At 36.4% G+C, this 20,107-nt stretch overlaps 1 protein-coding gene across 3 annotated transcripts in view; it reads right to left on the bottom strand.

The window, feature by feature from the left end:
- Nucleotides 1-12,900: 12,900 nt before the first annotated feature.
- FZD3 (frizzled class receptor 3) overlaps nt 12,901-20,107 on the bottom strand; it is a gene marked incomplete at its 5' end in the record, with an annotated part of 87,081 nt that continues 79,874 nt past the window's right edge. For all 3 annotated transcript variants that reach the window (XM_079707091.1, XM_079707092.1, XM_079707093.1), the window contains 2 exons: nt 12,901-13,278; nt 19,346-19,579. In XM_079707091.1, the coding sequence (XP_079563217.1) occupies nt 13,065-13,278; nt 19,346-19,579 (448 nt within the window). In that variant the 3' untranslated portion in view covers nt 12,901-13,064. The remainder of the gene's footprint in view (nt 13,279-19,345; nt 19,580-20,107) is intronic.

Genomic DNA, 20,107 nt, shown 5'->3' with positions numbered 1-20,107 from the left:
TCCAGGCTTAGAAGGTCACTACTATGTAATACCTTCATTGATCTACCTACTCTGTTTAGAACTTTTCAGAGCTAACTGTACCCCCAGATGCATGGATATTAGGCCAGGGAATGCACAGAATCAAGTACAGCTGTTCCCACTGTAGAATAATAAAGTAATTATCTCTTCTCCCCCAATTTGCAGGAAGGAAAACCCATTCTATCTGTGCCTGGGAGAATTGTGGCTACCTTCAATCTTTTAGAAAAAATTTCAACTTATAATTTGCTAGTGTGAAAGATTTACTGACATCATTTGAACATCGGCAGTGAGACCAAATGATGATACGTTGCTTTAAACTTTAGTGCTTTCCATAGTTCACTGTTACCTACAGTTGTGATGGATGAGAATTTTCCTCTCTCATCTTTCCTAGCAAAGAGGCAAATTAAGAAGCATCTGCAGATTTTATCAGAGGACTGAAAAATTTGGTGAGATAACCTGATTTTTCTGTACTAGGACTGGAATAAAGCTGCCAAGGATTATATTTAATTTGGAGCCTTTTCAAAGCTGGTTCCATAAGTGAGAAGGGGGCTACCACATGACCTCTGAACCCTTGAGAATCCATGAGATGGAAAAGCAGAGGCAAGAAGGCACTTATGTTGTTCTCAAATGAGAAATAATCAAACCTCCACACCTCTTTTGGATGTGAAGCACCATTATTAATTTTAATGGCAAAATGAAACTGCTTTTTAGTTTAAATGTAATGTTTAAAATAGTATTACATTTCGTATAGCCTGATTACACATATTTATAATTGTAACATATCATGTTTCTGAGAGCTTTAACTACTTCTCTTTTTTATGCAATCATTTTAAAGACTGTGGCTACATTTAATTTAGGTTTACTGACAACTGAATCTAAACTCAAGAGGCGACAGCAGCATTAATTCCAAAGGAGGTAGGAGGTGGAGGTATGCGAAGGTATTTCAATATAATGCCCCATCATCAAAATGTTTCCTTATTAATTTGTGTGCCACATTGAACAGCAACATCTCTCAAAGGTTGTCAACTGGAGGAAAAAAAGTGTTCAAATCTATTTTTCTTAAGTAAATTTGGTGATATAATAAAAAAATAAAATAAAAATAGCAGTGTAATATGTTAAATAGAGTCTAGAAGATGAGGTAGAAAACTATACTCAGTCAGGTACTAATGACAAAATACAGAACAAATCATTTAATTTTATTACAAATCTCCAATTTATAACCAAAATATACAACCACTACATTTAAAATCAGTTTATACACTCACAGTTAAAGTGCTAAGTAAAAACATTTACAAAAACTGACATCAGTCTACTGTAAACAAAATAAATCTACAAGAGCAGAGTGCAAAGCACATCCAGCTAATGTGAAAGTACATTTCATGCTCTAATCAAGCGCACTTGTCCTATACAGAGCTCAACAGGAACTTCTCCACTCATTTGGAGATGAATGAGCGATTTTAAATACATAAAAAAGAAACATGAAGAACTAATGCCACAAAATACAAGTCTTTATTGGCATAAAGCTTCTAACTAGATGTTTATATGATAAAGCAAGATTAAAATTTTAGCATCGATTTTAGAATCACCTCATCAACTTAATTCAGATTAGAGTTTGAAAACTAAATTGCTAAGTGCCAGCTGTTTAAGAATAATAGTTTTTGAAAATAATGAAAAAAGAATATCCTTTCTACCTTTATATCTCTTGAAAAAAAGAGAAGGTGGTGGTCATTGTTGAGAACAGTACAATGAGGAAAGACTTTTTTTTAAAACAAGAATGGACGGTGCCCATCTGTAAATTTAATAGCAAGGAGCAGGGCTGGAAGACAGGCCTACCTGAAGGGGGCGGACAGAGCCTGAAACACAGCCAGACTTAGAAGAGCGTGGATGCAGGATATCTAGGATGTTCCAGACACAGCCTCTGAACTGAAAAACATGAGATCAGTAAGGCCCCGACTTCATGTGACGCATGAAAAACAAATGACTAGCTCCTTTCTTCAAGGTCACTGAAAATATACAGCACTTTTCCTCAGGGAAAGAGGAGCAGATTCCCAAGTTAGGTCATTTAAATGGTACCTCGTGTCTCAAAAGAGTTCCACCAACACTAAATTATTTCCACTTTTAAAGCTTAATATTCTACTAACTGATAGTAATCTGTGCTAACAACAATGTATTTGTCTGTTTTTAAGAGAGGTGAAAGGGCTAATAGTCACTAACACTTTATTCCAAACCAAGACCCCTAGATTAATACTGGAGTGCACTAGGTCAGCTCTTGTTGGCTATCTGTTACCCTTATTATTCACAAAAATATTATTTATATGAGGAGATGTAGTATGACTTTGGAACAACGCAATCTGCAACCTTTTAGAACATAGCTCTATTTAAAACTGGGGATTTCCTGTGTAGGAGCTTCTTAATTTTATATGCTTTTTTATACGCATATATTTTAATTCTTACAACCTGAAACATATGCATAAAGAAAATCTTTAAATGGCACTTTAAGGCAAATTTGTTGACTACATAACATAATAGTATTCATTATTTTAGAATGCCTATCAAGAAGATAAAATTCTGGGCCTGTGGGCCATGGCCGCTGGGCCTGCGCGTCCGGAGCCTGTGCTCTGCAGCGGGAGAGGCCACAGCAGTGAGAGGACCACATACCAAAAAAAAAAAAAAAAGATAAAATTCTATAGCTGGCAAAACTTGAGTCCATATTAGATATTGGGTGGGGAGGGGAGTTATTTTGCCTCTAAATGATATTTAGATGTATGACAATATTTCAATAATGAAAGCTTAAAAACTACACATAGATTTAATGAAAGCGTATGTAACTTATGTATTCCCCAAAGATATTTGCTTCAATTACTGAAGTCATTTTTTTTTTTTTTTTTTTTTTTTGTGGTATGCGGGCCTCTCACTGCTTGTGGCCTCTCCTGTTGCGGAGCACAGGCTCCAGACCCGCAGGCTCAGCAGCCATGGCTCACGGGCCCAGCCGCTCCGCAGCATGTGGGATCCTCCCGGACCGGGGCACGAACCCGCGTCCCCTGCATCGGCAGGCGGACTCTCAACCACTGTGCCACCAGGGAAACCCTGAAGTCATTTTGATTAAACATCTTTGAAAACTGGGCAATTTAACAGCAAAACAAAGCAGAATTTTCTTGATAGACCTATGGTTATCTGTAGTTTGAGTCTCTTTCATAAAGCCTGGTAGGTTGATTAAAAGAGTTGAAATGGGAAGTCATTACATCTGTTCTAAAGGATCTTTGTTTGGTTGTTTCTTGAATATATATTATGAAATTGTTAACACTTGATCAACAAAACCAGCAACTTCACACAGCTCAGAATAATATTATCCAACTATGACCACGTAATATGAATCTCCTTGGGCTGATTCTCAGAAAGAACAGTCCATCTATGGAAGAGTTTTCTGCTGAGATGACTGTGATAACCTAACACATACAATACTGTACAACATTAAGAAAATAAGACAAAACAAAGTATCAAAAAAAAAAGCTCACATTAAATAAATGTGAGCTTCAGGTATCGTATATTACAGAAAGTGAAATAACTATTAACTATAAAAAATTGTAGACATATATACTTACATAAATAATATCCCCAATTTACTAACAGATTAAAATACAGCAAAGTTGGTATTTTCCTAATTTAAAAAGTTTAAATTAGAAGAAACAGTTTCCATAGCTCTTTCAAATAAAAATAAGACAATTTAATAGCTTTTGAGTGTCAAATGACTTTTCTTTTGGGGACTGGGAGTAAGGGATTGTGGTATTGCTGTCTTTATCATGCCAAAGTAAATTTCTAAACTGCATCACTCCTTCACATATGCAATACGTTTAAACTGTAATGAAAAAATAAAACTCTCGAAAACAGAATTTGGCATTTCTGAAAATAAAAGCAGAAAAGTTGTTTGAAGTTGGTATTAAAGATCTGTGAAATGGGATAATTTTAGAGAAATTAACTTTTTAAAAAGATGAATGATAAAGAATTCAGATTTACTATGATAATTCACAAGCTAAGGTAAAAATAGCACCTGATGACAAGAATGTCCAGACTAATATTTTCAAATCAGAGTCCTTTTCATGATTAAAAAAATAATTTTAAGTTCACATATAAAGAAAACACAATATTTTCAAGTACATAAACACCTCAGCTCAGTGTAAAGAACTACTGTGTTGATCTTGTCTCAGAAATATAGAATTATTTCATATTAAATCTTTCTGCCAACAAGAGTAGTTCAAAGAAAAATTATCTGAGGCAGGACTAAGGGAGAGAGACAGGGAAGACATAAACTTCCTTTTCAAAACTGGGGGAGGGGATAAGTAGGTAGAGAAATAGAAAAATAGTGGATGGATAAATATAAATTAAATCACCCTAGGATTATCTGTTTTATCTTATAGAATATCCCATTATCAAAACCCAGAAAATACTCAATGAAATGTTTAAACCTCAGACTCAAGCTTAACAAATGTAATATCAAAACATGCAGAGACAGAGAACTGAAAATAAAGTGGCTGGTTTTTTTTTTTTTTTTTTGCGGTATGCGGGCCTCTCACTGTTGTGGCCTCTCCCATTGCGGAGCACAGGCTCCGGACGCGCAGGCTCAGCGGCCATGCCTCACGGGCCCAGCCGCTCCGCGGCATGTGGGATCTTCCCAGACCGGGGCACGAACCCGCATCCCCTGCATCGGCAGGCGGACTCTCAACCACTGTGCCACCAGGGAAGCCCTAAAGTGGCTGTTTTTAACAGGCAGTTAAAATAACATTGTAATACAGGCATGTCTGAATGAGAGAAGCTGGGCATCTAATTTAATTTCCGGAAGACAGGAGAGTTGTCTGATCCAGTGAACTGACCAAAGACAAGGAATCAAGTACAGCCAAAGAAATCACACCAGAAACCAGTACACCTTCCTATATCAACTTTCCATTATTCTTCTCTACCCATCAGACACCAAACCCAATACCTAGACTGTAAATCTATAGACCAAGGGTTCAAGAGATTGATATAAGCTAATGAAGACAATTAGAAGAAAGACAATGATCTTTAAAAGTAACAGGAACCTCCTTGGCCTGGTTCTCAGAGAATGTAATTAAATCTACAAGAGAACTCTGCTGAAGGATGGAACTAATGGAATCTCCACATTTTATTACAGAAGGAGGCTTTAGAGAAACATCTTCTGCAGAGCCAGAAAAAAATAAAAAATAACACACCACATTTATCTCTAACAATATTTTAAAGCAGGACATTAACTTGCCCATAGCAATCTTGCAACTGTATTTATGCAATGAATCTAAGAATACAGCTTAAGAATAATTATTGAACAGAAAAATTTCAATCCATTCCTCTTAAATTCCTTTTACATTTTATAATCATTTTAATGTCAGTAAAACCTAATAGCTTTTTAATTAGCTATATGGGCCAGTGCTATCACTGCTTTGTTTACTAATTTTAACTTGAATACATTTTGTTAAAAGTTTAGCCTAAATAGCTACATTCATATTTAAGAGAACAAAGATCACAGAATTTTACATGTTATTGTTTTCTGTATGTCAATTTTTTTTTTTTTTTTTTTTTTTTTTTGCAGTACGCGGGCCTCTCACTGTTGTGGCCTCTCCCGTTGCGGAGCACAGGCTCCCGAAGCGCAGGCTCAGCGGCCATGGCTCACGGGCCCAGCCGCTCCGCGGCATGTGGGATCTTCCCGGACCAGGGCACGAACCCGTGTCCCCTGCATCCGCAGGCGGACTCTCAACCACTGCACCACCAGGGAAGCCCTCTGTACATCAATTTTAAGGTGCTTATGCTGGTTCTTTAGGAGACTTTTCCCTTGGGAGAAAAAAAGGTCATGTCAATTATTTGTAACCTTTTACTTTTATTATCTGTAATATGATTTTCCTCCTTTAAAGTTACTTAAAATCAGGAATTTCCTGGCGGTCCAGTGGTTAGGACTTGGTGCTTTCAATGCCATGGCCCGGGTTCAATCCCTGATCGAGGAACTAAGATCCCACAAGCCACGCAGTGTGGCCGAAAAACATAAAATAAAATAAAATTACTTAAAATCAGGAATGGGAAACAAAATTAGCAACATATCTGAATCCTATTAATTTGAGTATAACTTGCATTAACAGTACAGGCTGATCTCGTAAATACAGTTCATGGGAAGAATAACAAGAATAAAAGTAAGCCTAGATAATGATTATAAAATAGTCAAGGGATAACCAAATCAGAGACAGGTAGAATTTGAGACACTACCTGCTCTAATCCCCTTGTTCCTTTCATTTACAGATGAGAAAATTGAGGTCCCAAGAGGTAAAATTCCAAAGTTACGCAGCTCATTGAAAACAGAGGCAACACTAGAAATCAGGTCTTCTGACACAAAGTTTTGTGGTATTTAAAAATAACATAATGCATTTTTACTAAGCATTAAAAAAATCTGCCAATTTAGAAAAAAAGAAATTGTTAAGCTCTCAAGTTTTTTCTTTTATGTCAGTAAGCATGTCAACACAGGTAAAGAAATACTTGCAAGTTAGCAATACAAACAAACTGACTTATATAACAAAACCCCCAGGGCAATAACAACAACAACAACAACAATAATAATAATAATGTTGTAGCTCACCCTACTTCAGGAAATATGATAAAATAACAAGCTTGAAAAATAGCACTGTCTTATAAATACTAATGTTACTAGTGAATGGTAATTACCAAAATAATGGAACACTGAATTTTCAAAACCCAAATTACTACAAGGTAAAAAACTTGTTTCTCTTGATCAGGGAAAACTGGTGACAGTGGCCAATAAAATGAGAAAAAAATTATGAACAATGCTATCATACCAATGAAAATGTCCGAGAAAGGACATAATAGATTTTCTGAGAAAAGTGATTATTAAAAAAAAGTACTCTGAAGGAAACCAACCTTCAATACATTTAAATAGACTGAATGACTCTCACTTATAGGAATAATGTTGTACTGGTATGGGATTTGACTAAAATATAAGTGAAAATTTACCTTCTTTTATCTTTATGGCAACAAAATTTTTACTTTCTAATTAGAGATCACAGAATAAGAAAGATGCTTATTAACTTATTATATTAAATCTTTATAAATCAACCAAATAGGAATGTCTGAAAAGATGGCTGGTTCTGGATAGACCTTAACATTTTCTTTCTCAGAATACTTTGGATCCTGAGAGAAAATTATAACCCGATATCAATTTGGCTGTTAAAGAAATATAGAATTTACATTAGAAAAAAACCCAGGAGACTAATTATAGTCAGATGGAAGGTAAAGGTTGCTTAGTCTTCCTACTCCTTTCTCCAAACTCAGATAATTGGAACAAAAAAGAAGGGAACTAAAATATTAAGAGATGTCAACATAATTTTTTCATATAAAATAGATTAAAATGATATAAGAATAATGTATAAAATCATACAGCTACTAAGAAACATAGCTGAATTAAATGTAAACACTTTTTCTTATTTTAATCAGTTGTAAAAAAGGAATAAAAGAAGTTTAAAAGAATCATGAGTTCCTTTGTAAATCTAGGTTCTATAAAAATGCTCTTTTGTGTGCTTATGTGTGGAAAAGAATGGAGAAATCCTTACTTTATGCAGGTTTAAAAACTATATATGCAAATATACAAACAAGATAATATTATCACTTAAAATGTAAAGTTTTGCTACGATGAAAACCAACAAGTTACAGTAATCACATTTTAAAAATTGTTGTTAATTGGAAAGAACTGGGCACATGAAAGTCCTCAAAGAAAGAAAAATAAGGCTTACACTTCTCTTTATATTTTTCTTATAAATTTCTTATAAATTTCATTGAAACCAAGCTAATGTTATATCATTCTGTATCAAAGAAAACATATAATGGAGATCCCCAAATTTCTGATGAAAGTGACCTACAAATTCAGCCATATAAAATTTGAAAGCATATTCTGGTATAACATATAATAAAGAACCAATACAATCTAAGGGCATAGCCACTCTTGAAAAAGAACCTCATTTTTAAAGGATTAATTGGATTGCTGATTTAAAGGTTATACCAAATGAATACTGATCTAATTGCCTATTCTGATGTTACTGCTAAATACCACTGAAGACCATTATTCTTGCTTTCTGTAACCCCGAAATTCTAACAAAAGCAAATACTATCAGTAGGGGAACTTACAGGTTAAAGAGCACTATAATTCCTGTTATCTCATTTGATCCTCACAATGTCCAGTGAGATAGGTTTCGGGGCCCCAGATTACCTTATCCTTATTTTATATCAAAGAAATTGAGACCAAGAGAAATTAAATGAGCTGTCTAGTTTACATCATAATTATGGGTCTTTTGATTCCAAGTATGATAATATGTAAATATACCTTTGGCATGTCAAAAGCAATATAAATATCATCATAGTGAAATTTTGGTATATTAATGTTTTCTAAGCTCAAGCCAATGATCCACTATTTTATCAAAAATTTTAAGTAGTTCCTTTTATTTCATGGGGATATAGCCTAAACCAATACAGTTACAACTTCAGTTACTGATAGCTATTATCACAAAGAAACTAATGAGGTAGGTTAAAATGTAGTAAATTTTTCTAATTAGAAGAGATTCTCAGAATTTTCATAAATCTGCTCTAAGAAACAGCTTTTAGAAAATCATCATTAATCAAGGTTTACTTGAATATTCATTTACCCAACTACTACACAAAGATCTAACTTCACATAAAACCAACAAGAACCTAAATGCCTCTAAGAATTGCTCATCACCTTTTAAAATTAATATAAAGTGAGGGCTTCCCTGGTGGCGCAGTGGTTGAGAGTCCGCCTGCCAATGCAGGGGACACGGGTTCGTGCCCTGGTCCGGGAAGATCCCACGTGCCGTGGAGCGGCTAGGCCCATAAGCCATGGCAGCTGAGCCTGCGCATCCGGAGCCTGTGCTCCGCAACAGGAGAGGCCACAACAGTGAGAGGCCCGTGTACCGCAAAAGAAAAAAATTAATATAAAGTGTTGGTACAAGTTTGTATATATATTTCTTTAATTAAAATAGTAATATGGACTGTTACTCTAGGAGAAATACACTTTATTTGGTGCAATTCACATATTACTAATTGCCGCATATTATTCCGGTAAAGCAGAGACTTCATTTCACTTAGTTTAAATTTAGACTCTTCAAATTTCTTTGAAGTGAGACTTCACTGCTAGAGTAAAAGTGAGTTGCATAACATGAGTTATTCATTCATTTAAATATTTATTGAAAACCTACTATGTACTATGCACTCTGCTAGTTGTTATTAATCAGTTGAAACTACTGTTTCGAGCTTAATATTGTCTTGAATTGTTTGCTTTAACCACTGAAAAAATTCAATACAATATTGCTGAAATCACAGTACTTCTCGAAAACCTTTCAGTTATATATTAACATTTTAGAGAGAACTATTATTTTCTCAGTTGTCAACTGAACAAATAAAATACTAAACATTATCATATGCCAATCACAACACAAATTAAACATAAGGTAAGAAAGCTGTCCAGACTTGCTCATGTTGGTTTAAGCTAGTTGAGACTTGAAATTGTTGTTTTGTTATAGATCTTCAACTGTTTCTTTTTTTTTTTTTTTTTGCGGTATGTGGGCCTCTCACTGTTGTGGCCTCTCCCGTTGCGGAGCACAGGCTCCGGTTGCGCAGGCTCAGCAGCCATGGCTCACAGGCCCAGCCGCTCCGCAGCATGTGGGATCTTCCCAGACCGGGGCACGAACCCGTGTCCCCTGCATCGGCAGGCGGACTCTCAACCACTGCGCCACCAGGGAAGCCCCAACTGTTTCTTTAAAGAAAAAAAAATCTTAATTTGGAGCGCTAGTTTGATAAATAACACAACCCAAACTAAATACGGTTTTTTAAAACAATGGATTAACAATATTAAGTAAATTTTGTGGAGCAAAACTAAGATACTGAAAGTAACTGAGAGGACAATATAGCCTTTAAAAATACATCAACAGTTTAGTAGGGAAGATACAAATTAATATATAAAAATGAGGAAGCACAAAGTTAAGATTTTCATAATGATGTTCACTTAACTGTCTATACTTGGCCCACAAAGAAACCAATTAACTTTTTTGCGGTACGCGGGCCTCTCACTGTTGTGGCCTCTCCCGTTGCGGAGCACAGGCTCCGGACGCGCAGGCTCGGCGGCCATGGCTCACGGGCCCCGCTGCCCCGCGGCATGTGGGATCCTTCTGGACCAGGGCACGAACCCGCATCCCCTGCATCGGCAGGCGGACTCGCAACCACTGCGCCACCGGGGAAGCCCCCAATTAACATTTTGGCAATTGATAATATAATGCAGATGGCGATGGATGACAACATCTTTGAGCTGAAACTGGTACCTTCTATATTATTTTTCTGTCTGAATGTTTGTTTTGGTCTCTCATGCTGTTCTCAGGGGAAATCCTCAGACAAAAGCCTCAAGAATTACTAATTTATTTATAAATGAGTTGTTATAAGTTTGGCTTTCAGAGTAAAGGGTTACTAACTGTCAGATGTGACGGAATTCAGACTCTACTTGTCTTGAGTATTAACTCCAGTTTCAAGGGAAAAGAAGATGGAGGAAAAAGTAAAGCATTTGAGCCAAATATTCAACTATATCTTAAGAAGGATTAATATTAAATATTAATACAAACTTTGAAAGAAAAAACATGATACACAGATTATTGTTATCAGAAAAGTGACTTCTGCACCTGATAAAAGCTTCTGTCAACACCTAATTTCTTGGTACTTTTTGTTTTAAAGAAGGAGAGGAAGAAGTATACACATGAATTAAACACATGTCAAGGAATGTACTATGGTAGCCCTCAAACAAATCTCTTAAATCCTCAATAATCTTAATCCCTTATAGTTCATAACACTTTAAAATTTTCAAAGAGCTTTCATATGATTTTTCATCTGATACCTATTTGACAACTTTGTGAGGTAGGTATTTATCTTCTGTCTTCATTTATAAACAAGAGAACTGAGGCTCAGAGAAATTGACCTGTTAAAGGTAAAACATTAGCATATGGCAAAGCCAGGCCTCTTTAGAGTCTAGAATATTTTTTGAAGTGTGATTCTTGGATACTTGCATAAGAATCACCTGTGTTATTTCGTTTTACAACTACAGATTTTAAAGGCCTACCATCACCTTTGACTTAATGAGTAAGAATCCTTAGAAGTGGGATCCAGAATTCCAGTTGTATATCGGGTAATGATATAAAAGCATAACACTGAATCCAGCTAGATTTTCACGTGATACAACATGATGCCATCACATCATCATCAGAGGCAAGTTAGTTTAAAACACCTTGCAGCCAGGTTGCAGATTAGAATCACCTGGAAAGCTTTTTAAAAAACTACCAGTTCTCATCTGAATGAGAGGAAGGTGTCAGGTATCAGAGGCTCCCCAAGTGATTCTTATCTGTAGTCAGGGTTGAGGATCCCTTGTTTAAATATACTTTTCTGTAAAACACATCCAGCATTTTTCTTTCCCTTCTGATCAATTTCATGCCTAATAAAGTTCACAGTTTTTATTATAAATTATTTAAATTTTACAAGACAAAATGTCAAACTTTTTTTTTTTTTTTTTTGGCTATATGCGGGCCTCTCAGTGTTGTGGCCTCTCCTGTTGTGGAGCACGGGCTCCGGACGCGCAGGCTCAGCGGCCATGGCTCACGGGCCCAGCCGCTCCACGGCACGTGGGATCTTCCCAGACCAGGGCACGAACCCGTGTCCCCTGCATCGGCAGGCGGACTCCCAACCACTGCGCCACCAGGGAAGCCCTGTCAAACATTTTTGAGTTGATATTTTTAAGGTTAAAAGATACTTCACAGCAGGACTAATCATGCTCCATTTAGCTACAATGATTTTCAAATACCCCAAATTAATCACCTCTTTGGACTTAGGTTATATATATTTCAGTTATAAACAAGAATGATCCAGGATCTGAAAATAAGGGTGTGGGGCAAAAGCTGTAGCCTGTTGGCTACTGGGCAATGCAAGTGCAGACAATCAACCCACTGACAGGAGGGGCCTGGATACCAAGATCTGGTGGCTTTGGCAAGATCACATCTCACTGTAGAAAAATACAACAACAAATACAGAGGAAACATTTTGCCATTTTGTAATTATGGTTACCACAAAAAACCTTATAATGTGTGATGCTTATTCTATTACATGCTTCCACAGAACATATCTGAACATGAAGTTCTCTATGAATCAAAACTACTACATGGGAAAACATGGCTACAAAGTAAAAATTTTCCATCATGCATATGGATAAGTTATAAAAACACAGCCAGTAAAAGTAATATTTACAAAAGTAATAAAAACAGCACAATTACTGGGGAAAATGCCCATCTCCGCTTTTACTCCGTCGCTAATCCTGCTCCTGTATTTCTCTGAATAAAGATTATTTTGATAGAATTTCAAAAGAGCCTTCAATAGATTAATCAGATTCTTCCGTTGATTTTATGTTCTATTAGCTAAAATACCCTTGCTTATTTATTAAATTCTCCTACAGTTTAAAAACACAGTTCTTTTTCACTTAGTGGAAAGGAAACTACACACTCCTACAATTCATCTGAGAAATAAACCTTGCATAGAAAATTTCTTTAATTTTGAAATTTTGTTTTATTAACAGAACTACCAGAATGTTATCTCACAACTAGTTGATATTATATGAAAGTTCACTATAAAGCAGTCACCACACATTTAGGATTTTTCTAAATATAAAACAAGTGGGTTTATAAAAATGCTTACCAGACAAATAATTATTTCTTCATAACCTAGAAATAAGAATTATTTATGCGATGATATAATTCTTAGCATTTTGGATGCCTTGATGTTACAAGTTTGTTGCAATATAAAAAGCAAAAGTTTACTTTTCAATGGACACAATCTGCACCTGACTGAAAGCATCATAACAGTGAGTTACTGCAATCAGTCATGCAAAGGCAAAGAAGAAAATCTGCTTTTTAAACAACACAAGTTTTCCACCTTAGGACAATTTAAGCACTGGTTCCATCTTCTTCAATAACCCGATTCATGCTGGTGCCATGTGTGATGTGAGTCATAGGATTATTACTGAGATCTCTGATGCTGCTATGTCGTGACTGTTCATTGAGCCGATGAGAACTACTGTGCCTGGAGTGATCCGTGAGTCGTGACATGCTGCCATGAGGTAGTCGCTCCTCCATTCCTCTGTAACTGCAGGGAGTGTACCTAATATAGGACAGTTTATTTTGAAGTAGGTAACAGAACACACTAGAAAATAACATGAAAAATTTTCATGAAAATACCTCATCAAGTGGAACAATTAGGAAACTAACAAGTGAAAAAGTAACAACCAACTTTTGATGATCTACACTCTTGAATTATTCAAGTGGCCAAACAGAAGGGAGAGAAAATCTACTAATGAGGCTCAGAATTAAGGTATGCTTTGCAAAAGGACAGAAGCTGAAGTTAAGAAGAGCTGACTGATCTGGAGCTATGCTAACTAAGTAAGGATACTTTTCTCATTCAAATAAGTTTTGGGTTATGAGGTGGGTTCCAGGAGAGGAAGAACAGCAACAGAAGAAATATGGCATTGTCCCAGGGAGTTTAGAAGAATGGTTATAATCAGTAGGGCAGCAAACTCCAATTTTACTAAAAGAGTAGCATTGGAAAAGCGAGCAAATGAAATTAGAGGAGAAATTACCGTGACCTTAAAAAAAAAAAAAAAAGTGAGGGAATTGGCAAGCAATGATGATGCTAGGTGCGGACAGCTTCTTTCCAGAGAGCCCAGTTAACAGCTGAATTAACTACCTGTAAATGGTCTTAATTACTTTTCATTAGGGCTTCAGGCTGTGAGGATGCTATTTTGTAAAAGCTACATCAACTTAAATACAGAAGTAGCAAACTCCTAAGACTTTGTAACCCATATTCCTGCAAAAGCAAATTCTCTCCTTATCCCTAGCCCAAGACACAGCTTTTGAGTATGTCAACTGGGCTACTTGGCTTATTGCAGACTGTCTTCTCCGTCATTCTACTTATCTTGAAAGGCAGCAGTGGGAGCTGTTAAATTTTCTTTTGTTGCAATTCTGACTCATTGAGCCCCCATCAGAGGTAAGAAAACTCACACTCAAACATACTATACACTTTCTGTAAAAAATATTTAATTTAGAATAACAAAGATCAAAGAAAACAACTGAAAATAATTTATAACTTTAATTAATACATTAAATTTTAAGTAGTATTTCTAAAAATAAAAAGGTAGCAGGCCATTCCTTTTTCAAATAGTCATCAAAACAACTAATCACAACCAGCTGAAGACCTACTGGCTGTCAAAAAGCATTTATCATTTCCCTCATTTAATGATTATAACAAATTTCATGACTCAATATGAATCATTTGTAAAATTTAAAGATTTTAAAGATTGATTCATATACCACTGAGGTGATCTAGTATTATAGCAGTGCTTGTCAAATAATGTTTTCATTAGATCACAGAGTTTAAAAATTAAGTCCTTGGGCTTCCCTGGTGGCGCAGTGGTTGAGAGTCTGCCTGCCGATGCAGGGGACACGGGTTCGTGCCCCGGTCCAGGAAGATCCTATATGCCGCAGAGCGGCTGGGCCCATGAGCCATGGCCGCTGAGCCTGTGCGTCTGGAGCCTGTGCTCCGCAACGGGAGACACCACAACAATGAGAGGCCCACATACTGCAAAAAAAGTCCTTTAAAATTATAAAAGAAAGCATGTCTTTTTTCCAAGTTTGCATAAAGCAAAAAAGAACATTTAAGAATAAAAAGCTACATTTAAAATATTTTTTAAATTCCTCATGTTAATGGAATGGATAAAAGAGCATTTAATTCTTATTTATTAAAATAATTCACATTCAGAATACAAAGGTTTTAACTTTGGTTTGCAAGTTTTGGTAAAATAATTACAATGTTTGCAAATGAAAATATTTCATAATAAGCCCATTATTCTAGTTAATAATTATTTTATATAATAATCATTGCCCTAAACTGAGTGAAAGATTTCTTCAAATATGATTTGCCAGCCAATATGGAGACCTTTCACCTCTCAATGACTTCATAAGTATCTACTTCAAACAAATATGGCAAATGAAAAAGAGCAAAATATGATGCAGTGTTCTAGGAATGATATCAAGGTAATTAAAAATATGTGAGTATTTTCTAAAATGAAATCTTTGAGTTTAATTTAAGGAATAAGACTAAAAGAATACTTTTTTTCATAGAAAAAATTGAGTTCTTATGTCTAATTATTTAAGTGAAATATATGGCTATCCACAAAATTCTAGAATATGAACCACCTGCCCATGGATAATTAGGACTCAACTACATAGTAAAATGTCACCTATTTACCAAACTAACCACTCTTTCTCAAACCTCCACCTACCTACTCATCCACTTCCTTTTTTTTTTTTTTTTTTTTTTGCGGTATGCGGTCCTCACTGTTGTGGCCTTTCCCGTTGCGGAGCACAGGCTCCAGACACGCAGGCTCAGCGGCCATGGCTCACGGGCCCAGCTGCTCCGCGGCATGTGGGATCTTCCCAGACCAGGGCACGAACCCGTGTCCCCTGCATCGACAGGCGGACTCTCAACCACTGCGCCACCAGGGAAGCCCTCCACTTCCTTTTTTACATCCTCTCATCTAACTACCAATTACTTATTCCTTGAAGTTGACATACATGTGAAAGTATATTTACCCAAGTCTATTTTATTTTATGTAGCACTGAGATCAGTAATTATCCATCAAGGAGTCTGGACTAGAGTGAGTACTGAGAAGCAGGAACGTGTGTATACGTGTGATCTCATAGCCAAGATACCATGAAATGATGAGAAAAACCATGGCCAAAATACAGTGTTCACGTGTAAACTTAAAAACTGATGCAGAAAGAAATCGCCATGAGATGGCATGACCACATTATTCCTAAAGTTGTTTGATAGATTTATTTGTCTCCTAATAGGCACCGGGCTAGATACTGTAGGGGAATATACAAATGTCTGTCACCAAGTTCACATCCTCCAGAAACTGCAAACTTAGCCAAGAAAAAACAACTGTATTGAAAATAGGTCACACCGAAAGAATGATTAAAATGCAATTAATTAACTGCCATGGATATGGGAATCAAGCAGGCCTTAAAGGATGGGTATGATTTTAATTAATCAGAGAGAAGAAAGGCCATTACAGGAGGTCATAGTCTATCCCCTAGTTTCCATGACACTATACTTTCATAGATTCCTTCATAAGTCTAAAAGCACTTTATCTGAATCACATGCTAGGCTATTCTTATTGTATTATTATTACTTTTTTTTAAAGGCACTTAATTTTTTTTTTAATTTTTAAAATTTTTGGCTGCTTTGGTCTTCGTTGCTGCACGTGGGCTTTCTCTAGTTGTGGTGAGTGGGGGTTACTCTTCATTGCGGTGCGCGGGCTTCTCATTGCAGTGGCTTCTCTTGTTGCGGAGCACAGGCTCTAGGCGTGCAAGCTCAGTAGTTGTGGCTCGCAGGCTCTAGAGCGCAGCCTCAGTAGTTGTGGTGCATGGGCTTAGCTGCTCTGTGGCATGTGGGATCTTCCAGGACCAGGGATCGAACCCGTGTCCCCTGCATTGGCAGGCGGATTCTTAACCACTGTGCCACCAGGGAAGTCCTTGTATTATTATGATTACTGTATTTACCAAGGTCTTGTTCTTGGTCTGTTCTTTTTTTTTTAAAGATTCAAGGAATTCTCTCTCACAATTTTAATTACCAACTACCTTATATTAAAGATTATAAACTTTCTTATCTAAACTCCCATTCCATTCAGATTACTGATGATGAAATCCCCCTATATTTAATTGCTTTCAGAAATTCTCTACTCAATATGAACTTATCTTGTATTACCATTCACTCACCCTACTTATCTCCTCTGAGATATTCTCATGGGCCAATCTGATCTTCCCCTTTTCTGAAGTTCTATAACATTGATCATCTCTAATACTCACTGTTTTAATTATATGCTGGCTTGCACTATTTTTTAGTTGGTTCTTATGTATATGTCCTATCTTTCTCATAAGGTTATATTCTTCTAGAGCACAGAAATTATACTTTAGCTTTCTTCTATATATCTCTTTATATACAGAATGCCACATGCATAGAGCTGTACTCTAACTGTTCATTCCTTATTGAAAAGGATAAGGCTAATAATGTCAAACAGCAAATAATGCTGAGAGTTCAGTTCACGGAGGGTGGTGTTGACAAAACGTACTCTGGAAGATTCTCTGATTTCCTCCCTCTTTATGAGTGTCTTAAGTTAAGACCTCTAAATTACTCTAGAAACTTCCCAACTGGGCTTACTGACAATCTCCTCTCCTATGCTGTTGTCCAAGTGATCTTCCTAAAATACAAATCTGATTTTATCACCCCAATGCTCAAAGTCTTCTAATAGTTTCTCATTGCTGTAAGGGAAAAACCCCCAAACTTCCCAGCATGTTTCATCTCCTACAGTTGCCCTGGTTGCCCATGTACTTGTACATGATTTTATCGTACCCATTAAAGTATATTACTACCGACTGTTTACTCTTCTGTCTTCCATCTCTGTGTCCCTAGCACTTAGAAGAATGCTTTTTATTTAGGAGTGCTGAATGGAAGGAAAAGGCAGGAAAGAGAAGATCTTTGAATGTGATTAAAAAACAGGTCATTGGTGATGTTAGAAGTGGTTAAGAAGGTGAAAAAGACTAGAAATACAAGGAATGAAGGATGCAATTGGTAGAACAGAAATATTCAAAATATTCATTTCAAAAATCTGGCAAGGAAAAGAAAAAGAAATGGATAAAAGACAGAAAATATATGATAGTCAAAGAAAGGCTCCTCCTTTTTAAAACATAGGTTAGCTGACCAAGTTAGAAGGCAAAAGAAAGCAAGTTGAGAGGACAAACCAGAAGGACTAAAAAGACAGTAAGTATAGGAATCATATCCTATACTAGGAGGACAGGGAACACTGAGAGAAAGGCTGGAATGAGACTGGAAGGATACAGGACAGCTGTAGAAGCAGAGATGTTTCAAAGTGAACAAAGAATTGCAGGCATTATAATTTTCATTCTTTCAGTTTCCCAAACTAGAAATATTAAAAAAAAAATCTTTGGCACATTCCTTCTCTCCAATAGCTTTTAATCCATCTCCAACTCCTATCACTTCATTTCTTCTTTTTAAATATCCTTCAGATCAGCTCTTCCTCTCTTGCCACTGCCACTGTTCTTCCATAAGCCTTCATCATCTCTCAGCTGAATTAATGCAAGGCTCCAAAGAAGTTTCTAATTCTAGTGTCTCCACCATCAAATTTAACAGGAAAGCACATCCAGCCCACTCTCAAACATTCTCTGTCAAGCTTTTTCCCATCCCCTTCCCCACCAGAATTAATCACCCCCTCGTCCAAGCTACTAAACAGGGGTTGGCCAACTATGGTCTGCCAGTCAAATGAGGCCCCTTGCTATTTTTGTAAATAGTTTTACTGGAACACAGCCATTCCCATTTTGACTACATATTGTCCATGGCTGCTTTCGTGCTACAACAGCAGAAATGAATAGTTGCCAACAAAGACCATATGACCCACAAAGACTAAAGTTATTTATTATGTGGCTCTTTATAGAAAAAGTTTGCCAACCTCTGGACTATACCATTATATTTGCATTTTACTTTAATTATTAACTTATAATAATGATAATAAAAGTTGATATCAGGCACTTACTGAGATGGACACTGTTCCAAACAATTAGGTACATTATCTCATTTATTTTTTATAACATTGCTAAAGGGGCAAATATTATTACTATTTCCATTTTACAGATGAGGAAACTGAGGCTTATCATTCCAGACTCCATGCTTTTAACCACAACACGAATAATGACTACACTATCTTTCTTGAGCTTATTAAGAACAAAGATCACGCCTAAATCATCTTTGTATTCCCAGAGCCTAGCACAATGCCTGACATGGTAGGTATTCCATAACTGTTTGCCAAATTAATCTTACTAAAATAACCACTTTTACCCTGCCTTCTCCCTGTTCAGTAATACCCGTCAATGACTCCATATTGCTTGCTGCATCAAGTCTAAACTCTAAACTCCTCTGACTGGCATTAAGTCTGACCATAATCTGGGACAACTGTACCTAGGAAAGTTCAAAAACGTTAATAATCAACTTCTTTTTCAGAATTGGCTACTCTTCCAATAGTAGTAGTCACATTGGCTACTCGCCGTGTGACTCTAATTCAGCACACGAAATAAACTAAGTTACCAATAAAACTCACCTGCCATCACGGGATCTGTGGAGGCTGCCATGGTAGCTGCTCACTTTGCTGTGGACACTCCCTGCTTTGCTTCTCTGATCATCCACCATGGCCAGCTGAGTTGAAGAAGCATGTGTGGATGTTCCTTGAGTGGAAGTTCCTCTTGATTTTCTTATAATAGGAGTATTTGGATCCCTCAGGAGGGACTGAGCAAAATCAGGTTCCTGGAGTACCTGTCGGCTCTCATTCACTATCCTAGACAACAAAATACTAAGTTTAAGATACAGACTAACATCTCTACTTTTTTGACAAACTGATGTTATTCTTGAAATTAATTCCTTCCCAAATAATGTCTTTGGGACAGATATAAGGTAACACTGTTGACCAAAGAGAGAATATAACAAAAATCTGTGTCAATCTGTTCCCAAAAGTGGTATGATAGAAAGAGGTTCGTATTAGAATAAGGAAATCAGGATTTTAGTTCCAACTCTGTCAATAAATATGTAATCTTAGGCAAGTCACTATCCCCTTTTCTTAATTTTCCTCATCTATAAAATGAAGGTATACAATTTCATCATTTCTAAAAAGTCCCTTTCAGCTAAAGAAATTTATCATTCTCAAGGACACTGAAATATTACAAAGGTACTACTATAAAGTAGAAATACTATTTTCTTGCATGGTTTATGGAAGTAGTGGAGGCCTCATCATGGCATAGACACATTTTTTAATTTGTAAGAGCAGTTGTTTTAAGGTATCAAGTTGACTTTATGACAGAGCATTTGT

Source organism: Hyperoodon ampullatus (assembly GCF_949752795.1).
Source record: "Hyperoodon ampullatus genome assembly, chromosome: 6".
NCBI lineage: Eukaryota > Metazoa > Chordata > Mammalia > Artiodactyla > Ziphiidae > Hyperoodon > Hyperoodon ampullatus.
The sequence above is the reverse complement of the archived record's forward strand: the minus strand, read 5'-3'. Positions and strand labels throughout refer to the sequence as shown.